This window comes from Micropterus dolomieu, linkage group LG14 (assembly GCF_021292245.1).
Source record: "Micropterus dolomieu isolate WLL.071019.BEF.003 ecotype Adirondacks linkage group LG14, ASM2129224v1, whole genome shotgun sequence".
In the NCBI taxonomy this organism is placed as follows: Eukaryota; Metazoa; Chordata; class Actinopteri; order Centrarchiformes; family Centrarchidae; genus Micropterus; species Micropterus dolomieu.
In genome coordinates, this window is record NC_060163.1 from 26,650,038 (window position 1) to 26,657,984 (window position 7,947).

Consider the following 7,947-nt stretch of genomic DNA (forward strand, 5'->3'; position numbering starts at 1 on the left):
AAGTAATACTACACATTTTATATTCAAGGATCACCTAGAATCATCTAAAGAACCTCTAGGACGTCTTAAAGGAACACCAACAATCCCTAAAAGACACTACAGCCACTACAGCCTAGAGAACGACCTGAAGGGCCCATCTAACCTTATTAATTATTAACCTCAAGTACCTAAAGTAGGCCTACCAGTAGAACAGTTTACATGTGACCCCGTTACATTTATCTGCCAGCTGGAGTTACTGTTTACTTTTTAGATTCACAAACTGTGAATAATTTTTTGTTGCTTTCACACAAAATGCATTCCATGAACTCTTTTCTCATTACTACTTCACCACCTGCAAAAGATTGGATAACTGCAGCACATTTTTCAGATGCTGAGTCCAAAACTGTTAAAACACATTCAAAACATTAAGATGGCAAATGTCCTGCATTTCTGCAGCAACAAGACTGAAATATAGAAGAAAGCTTAGCTAACATTTACGTACATTTTATGTTTACATCTGTGTGCATAGAGGACTGTATGTAGTCTGAATGTGCTCAAAATCGTTGGTCTATCTCTGAAAAATAAATCTTTAAATCAGTGACCGTGTCAGTGCGTCAGAACAGTAAAACATGACAGCTGCAAAAACATTTACAATTCGTTCAAAAGAATGAGAACTTGCTTTCATGAACGGACTAGATGATGTGGGGGGTGAACAAGTAGTTTTGAAAATTCTGAAATGAGATCTGTGAAAAAAACTGTGTTGTATAATAACAGTGATTTATATGAAAAAATCATTTATAATTTAAATATAAAAGTTTATCGTTTACGTATTGCTCCCTGTTGTTAGTGTTTTTAGGTCAGTGTGTTATGAGTAACAATGACTGCTTTTTGATGGAGAATTGTTGTCAGTGTTTTGGGTGAACAAGTTTATTTTAAAACTGACTTTTGGAGGTGAGATTAACTGTTTGGCCAAGATGCAGGTTGGTAATGCAAAAATAATGAAGAGTTTTGAAAAAGTGGCTTCAGTTTTGACTGTTGCATGTTAGCAATTGAAAAAAACAGTAATTGCACATGGATGTATGAGCCAACCTACAACCATGCTGACATCGAGTGGTGATGAAGGGAACTACGATTGGGACTTGTATAAATCTGTAGCTTCCGCAACATGTTGAGCTTCACAGAGGAAGCCTCAGACAGAAGTAATCTAACTAAGGCTGCTGTGAGAGCTATCAACTTCATCTTGTTGTGTTGTAAAATGATAACCTTGTGCATTTACCCAGGTAGTCTACTGTGCTTTAGTACAATTTTGAGATACCCTTTTAGTTGAGTATTTCCATTAATGCTACTGTATAGTGTTGCATCCCATAATGAACCCGCCACAGTTCACCTGCCCCCGATCGTCTGCCTACCTCAACGCCTGACATTAGTATCAGACATCAGTAATGAAGTTATAAATACTCAAGTCTGTGTTATGATCAGTATTTAAGTCTGAAACACTATGAAGACCATTATTGAGATGGAAGACATTCATTTATTTCCTTCAAGGTTGTTAACCCCTCTGTTCAACAATGACTCTACAACCAAGTCCATTTTTAACATTAGTTTTAAAATGGACAGGAGCTCCTGTCAGAGTCCGGTGCATCTCTCATCGCTGCCTCCTGAATCTCCTGAAGCTGCTCAGGATTGGTTGGAGGGTTTCGAATGCTTTGTAGACCTCAGCGTTATTTTTAGCTCCTGGAATTTAACACAAGACCTCAAAATTAAAACCCCTAAGTGCCAGACTATTTCACAGTGAAGTTAACACATCCAGGAACATTAGAAATATGTTCTGTGATCACACAGACTACAGAAGGACCCCTAGCCCCCCTTTAGGGATCTCTATAAACCCCCAGTGACATTTAAGACATGTTAAAGGACCATTAGAACCTCCTCAATTACCACATGACCATATTAAACAATCCTGAATTTAATAAAATACCTGCTGATTCTCCTCAGTCAAACCCCTAAAACTACCCCTCAATCTACACTATAACATCACAAGGAAGAACCTAAGCACCTCTAGAACCTTCTCAATGATCATTTGAACCTCTTAAAGGTCCACTGGAACCTCCTCACTGATCACTAAAACCAAATGGTAAATAAATAGTAAATGGCTGGGTTTATATAGCGTTTAATCTGAAGTGCTTTACAAGGTTTTTGTGCTCATTCAAGCAATTCAGGGTTCAGTGAATTGCCAAGGAACACTTCAACATGTGGACAGGAGGAGGTGGGGATCATACAGCGGACGACCCGCTCTATTACCTGAGCGGCCCCTAAAACTACCTAAACTACTTGTAGAACCACCCCACTTACTTCAAGAACTACCTACAGGGCCTCTAGAACGTCCCAAAAGGACACTAGAACTACCTAAAGGACTACTAGAACCTCCTCAATTACTTCAAGAAAAACCTACAAGACTTCTAATACCTCCCAAAAGGACATGAACTACCTAAAGGACTACTTGAACGACCTCACTTACTTCAAGAACTACCTACAAGACCTCTAGAACGTCCCAAAAGGACACTAGAACTACCTAAAGGACTACTTGAACCACCTCACTTACTTCAAGAACTACCTACAGGGCCTCTAGAACGTCCCAAAACGACACTAGAACTACCCAAAGGACTACTTGAACCACCTCACTTACTTCAAGAACTACCTACAGGGCCTCTAGAACGTCCCAAAAGGACACTAGAACTACCTAAAGGACTACTTGAACCACCTCACTTACTTCAAGAACTACCTACAGGGCCTCTAGAACGTCCCAAAAGGACACTAGAACTACCTAAAGGACTACTTGAACCACCTCACTTACTTCAAGAACTACCTACAGGTCCTCTAGAACGTCCTAAAAGGACACTAGAACTACCCAAAGGACTACTAGAACCACCTCACTTACTTCAAGAACTACCTACAGGGCCTCTAGAACGTCCCAAAAGGACACTAGAACTACCTAAAGGACTACTTGAACCACCTCACTTACTTCAAGAACTACCTACAAGACCTCTAGAACGTCCCAAACGACACTAGAACTACCCAAAGGACTGCAATATAATTTTTCTCAATAACAATATAACAAATGTTCAATATATCGTCAGTAAATGTTTGATTCAATTTATTTGAAATGAATCGCTAAACGAATTAGCACTTAATATTTCTATTAAGGAAAAGATTTACTACTATTTGTTGAAAATTTTAAATTTTGAATGTTCTACCCTATGTGTGTTTGAAGTGTGTAGATGTTTTGATGATAAAGAAAAGTTGAACCACACAATTAACTCTCCGAATTCTCCATCTTTCACTCAGGAGCAAATATCAGTCTTTAAACTTGAAAGAAATAATGAGTTGACATTTATTGTGATAATTATCGATATGGAATGGTATGAAATGTTTTTCTCGTGATAACATTTTTAGCCATATTGCCCTAGTGTGGACACAAACACATCTTAACTACCGCTTAGAATAATCTTCCCAGATGGAAAGACGATTGCAGTCATGCCAGGCACCACGTAGAGGTAGAGGCCGGGAAACAGCTCTGGTTCGTAACTGTGGAGAAAACACACATAACTAATGGAAAACTCACCAATAATCGGAGCAATTCACAGCAGACGAGACGTCAGCGGGTGAAAACAGGGTGAGGACTTTTGTTTTGCTGGAGCACTATATGCACACAGTGAAACCAGTAAGCTTATAGGTACTGGTACTTATTGTGTTATAGTTATTAAGTTCACATCAAATATCAATCATCAATTTGTGTGGTTTGAATCGTCCTTTGCAGATTAAACTTGCCTCTCAGGATCTCAAGTCAGTGTGGATAATTCAATTTGTTTAAATGGAATCAACATGTAAATCAGAAGGCTTTGATTCATGTTCGTTTGTTCTTCTCATGTTTGTTCTTCTTGCATCCAGTCTTTGTGCTAAGATAAACATCAGCTTATTGTACTTAAACACTGCCAGTAAACAGGATCGGCTACACTCAGGTGGAGGATTGTGGCTCATGTTCCCACAGCCAGTGTCTCCTGACCTGCAGGGCTGATAGTGGGCCAGTCTCTCCAAACTGATCGGGAAGGTCTTCCAAGTGACCACCACGTTGTGAATCTTAAAGTTGAAGAAGCCGACGGGGAAGCCCAGCTTCTGCACTATGCGGGCGAACTTCCTGGCCGCCAGCCATGACTGCTCCTCACTGCACAAATACAGAGGAGGTGGGGGTTCACTGTCCTGAAAACCATCTTGCAGCACCACAATCACTGGAGATGAGTGTAGACAGATGGGCAGACAGACCTCTTGGCTCCTGTACAGACAATATTTCCAGTTTCGTAGATAATTGCTGTCGTTCGCGGTTTCCGGATCCTCATGGTGAGCGCCTTGTGTGTCTGAAACACAACAGGAAGCTTTACAGGTGTTTTTTTTAGAAGGCGGTTGGCCTCACCTTGAACTGTATGACAGATGTCATGTCTGACTTTCTACTGTAGAGCACGGAGGTTTGCAGAGAAGCAAACACACACATCGCCCAAATCTCAATAATGTGTGTGTCAAACACTGATTGGTTGATCCAACTCCTACTGTGTAGCATGTTCAAGACGGAAAAGAAAACATAAAAAAATCTGTATAGATGTTCATGTTCCCCATGCACAGCTCGGAGAAGCATGTTTTCCCGTTTCCAATTCTTGCTGGCGACAACTAGAAGCTGCAATGTTTGTTAAAAAAAACATAACAGAATGAACATGCAGTTTAGGTATTCTTAGGGCCTTGCTGCCTAGTCACACCAGGAAGTCCTTGTAACACCTGAAGCTTTGGACTCTCTGCTGGTCTCAGTTCTGTCTAAGGTCATAACCACCCACCCTTCTCTAGTTACCCAAGTTAGATTGGTTATAATTTGACTGAAAGCAAAGCTAATATGCAATTATTGTGTAAGCATAATACAAAGTGAAGCACTGAAGATGCTTAAAGTAGATTTTGACACAGGGCACTTCTAAGAGACCAACACAGTTTCACGCTTTAGCGTCGCTTTTGGACGCTTAGGGCTCTGCGGTCAAGTTAGCAACAAAAAATATGCAATATCCGGTTAGACTTTAAAAATAAAACTATTGGATAACGTCGTCAAACGTTGCAATTTGTTGGTTTAGCCACCAAAACTACTTGGTTAGGTTTAAGAAAAGAAAATATTGTGGTTTGGGTGAATACAACTACTTAACTTACGTAAGTTAAGGGAAATGAACACTGGCGTCTGGTGTCTCACCCACACAGCTCCTTACTCGGACTTCTGTTATTTAAATACTACACCTGCTTTAAGCGTTCATAAATGACTCTGCAGGGCTTCCCCCAGTGCGTTACAAACTGATGCCAAGGGGTCTGCACCATGCGTCTACATGTGATGACATGGGAGTGAGAATGTGTTGAAGAGACGGGGCTTCGGGAACTTGTATAAATGTAGGAAGAATGCACTTACCATTTCAGTCTATTCAGTTTTAGTGCTGATTACCATATTAATTAGCAAATCATTGAATTAACACAATGCTCCCGGGCAGTTTCCAACGCTATGTAAGAGCACTATGCAAAACAGAATCGACCAATTGTTGCCCAAAACAGCGTTGGTAATGGCCTCACTGTGTAGAGTCCATGTCTTTTTCTGGATCCTTTCCGTACCTTTGGTTTGTACTCTACGTTCCAGGCCTTGGAAGCAATGAAGTCCAGGTCCAGACAACAGCCCAGCGTCACTGTAGAGAGGATGTTCCTGCACACAAACACACAACACTGTATTAATACAGTACGACACTTAGGACTACAAACGTAATGGGGAAGGTTAAAGCTGCAGTAGAGTCTCAGCAGTGTTTGTAGGAACAGGTGACCTACTGAGGAGCGAGGACCTGTGGTGAGATCGTGTCTGGTGGTGAGAAGTGCTAAGAAAAATGACTTCTGGGCAAAATCCATCTGATGAGGAAGACTGTGCGATAACACTGAAAGCTCCAGAACAGCAACTTAAGTGTTTTGTGGTGACCTACTGTATCTGTGGGATGGTTTCTGGTTCCTGTGTCACAGGCATCATGGGGGTCACGGGGGTCACGGGGGTCACGGGACAAACAGGGGAGGCACCCAGCTCCGGCACGGACGACCCACCCGGGAGCTCGGCCGCTGCTGTGGAATTCTGGGAGCTGTAGTCCAGACTGGTGCGTTTGTCTGTCAACACATTGCCAGTTGGGCTCTCATTCTCTGCCTGTTTGTGTGTCTTTGGATGAACACCAGTGTTAGTGGTGTGGTACCTGTGTCGTCCTGGCTGGGCTTGTACGGCGTCAGGAGCTCTTCAGGCAGTATGCTGAGGAATGGTTTATCGCCCAGCTCTTCCTTCACCTCCTCCTTCTCCGTCATTACAGAGTCCTGCAGCAAGATAATACGGAGTGAGTTCAGCAAACATTGTTTTGATTTAGATTTTTCTTCTGTTCACTCACTTTGCATTTTGTTAACTGATATAATCTACTGTAAAACTTCAATTAAAAGCCCAGTTAGATGCGTGGGCCTTTTTCTGGCCTGGTGTGGCTGCACGTTTTAACAGATAAATGCAAGTCTCAATTACAAGCCTGGTCTGATGTTTATTTGGTTATTTGAATGTATAAAGCCTCTTAAACCCCACCTGGTGGACTTGAAATAGTTATAAGCTGCTTAGATCGTACACACAAATATAAATGTTTAAAATTTTGTTTTGTTTTTCTCCCCAATTAAACCAAACCAAAGATCCAAAGGTGAAAATATCAGTTTCTCATGTATGACTAGAAATGTCCTTTAAGTTCACATGTGAATTTCAGTGAAAACAAAGTCCAACTGAAACCTGTTGGCAGGTCTGAGGTCTGTGGATGATCCAGAGGGGACGCTGTTTAAGGAGAGACGTTGTTTGGGTGAACTGGCACTTTAACATCTACTTTTTTACTTAGACGGGAGGAGCTGTAGCTTGTACTCACGTTTGCAATGAAGTTATCAAAGTAGCACTCCAACGGGGACTTGTCCATGGGCGCAGAACCTTCCAGGACTTTCCAGGGACCTGATTTTAGTCCGTGACTCAATAAACGAATATTAAACTAATGTTATCACGTATGATCGGCTGAATCTTAGAAGCCAAGGACACAGAGTGTTTACATTCAGATGGGTTAGTCCATCAGAGCTCCGTTGCTAGGCGAGAGAGATGGACTTTAGTTTGTTCCTTTTCAAAAATAACAATGAACACTGTTGAGTTTTTTAACATCCTCAGAGGAGGAAGAAAAGAGTAGAAAACAAGAAGTTGTGAAAATTGTTAAACAGACTTTTTTACAGCAGCAGCAAACATGACGTCACCTGAAGCATCCTGAGCCAGAAGTATATTTACTCGAGTCAGGCGTACTCACGCTTTACTTCAGTATTAGTGTTACTGTATATACTTTATATTTCTATTTCTTTATATTTCAGAGGGACATGTTGTGCATTTAACTGAAGGTACAAGGTAGTTTATTTATCATTATACAACACGTTAACAAAAAGAAAGTCTGTAGTATCTTCACTCTACACACACAGAACTTAACAGATCATTTAATGTGGTAACATTTAAAATAATTCACATTTTTCTTCTTTAGACAGGGTTAAGGTTCAACTTCTTTTGAGCCTTTCTACACTTATTAAGGTCCTGTTGAAGTTCTCTCCTAAACAAACCGTCAGCGTTCTGCCTGTGAGATGTGAAGGCCGATCAGCAGGTTGGTTCTTCCATGTTTGTCCTTGTTCAGCAGCTGTTAAACTCCTTTTATTCAGCACAAACTCTGCTGTACATCTGACTTCTCATTTCATCGAATTTAACAAAGTATGAAGCTGCCAGTGAAAATGCCTATAAAAACGTGCAGGTCCTTGGTGAGAAACATGGCGTCACTGTTCACACACACAAAAGCAGCAGAACGATGTCAGAAAGGTACT

General features: G+C 41.1%; 1 protein-coding gene across 3 annotated transcripts; it reads right to left on the bottom strand.

Moving 5' to 3' along the window:
• Positions 1–1,493: 1,493 nt before the first annotated feature.
• On the bottom strand, positions 1,494–7,148 carry LOC123982640 (TATA-box-binding protein-like). Of its 3 annotated transcripts, none has more exons than XM_046068306.1 (9): positions 6,972–7,147; positions 6,842–6,883; positions 6,279–6,393; positions 6,021–6,195; positions 5,665–5,752; positions 4,300–4,391; positions 4,043–4,201; positions 3,473–3,564; positions 1,494–1,713 (listed from the first exon to the last, which is right to left on the bottom strand). In XM_046068306.1, exons 1-9 carry the CDS (start codon positions 7,017–7,019, stop codon positions 1,625–1,627), a joined length of 900 nt encoding a protein of 299 aa, XP_045924262.1. In that variant the 5' UTR covers positions 7,020–7,147; the 3' UTR covers positions 1,494–1,624. The 3 variants fall into 3 exon arrangements, with proteins under 3 accessions (XP_045924262.1, XP_045924263.1, XP_045924264.1); XM_046068308.1 differs by lacking the exon at positions 3,473–3,564 and adding an exon at positions 3,602–3,678 and having other exon boundaries at positions 1,575–1,713; positions 6,972–7,148; XM_046068307.1 differs by lacking the exon at positions 6,842–6,883 and having other exon boundaries at positions 6,972–7,145.
• Between the last annotated feature and the right edge of the window lie 799 nt (positions 7,149–7,947).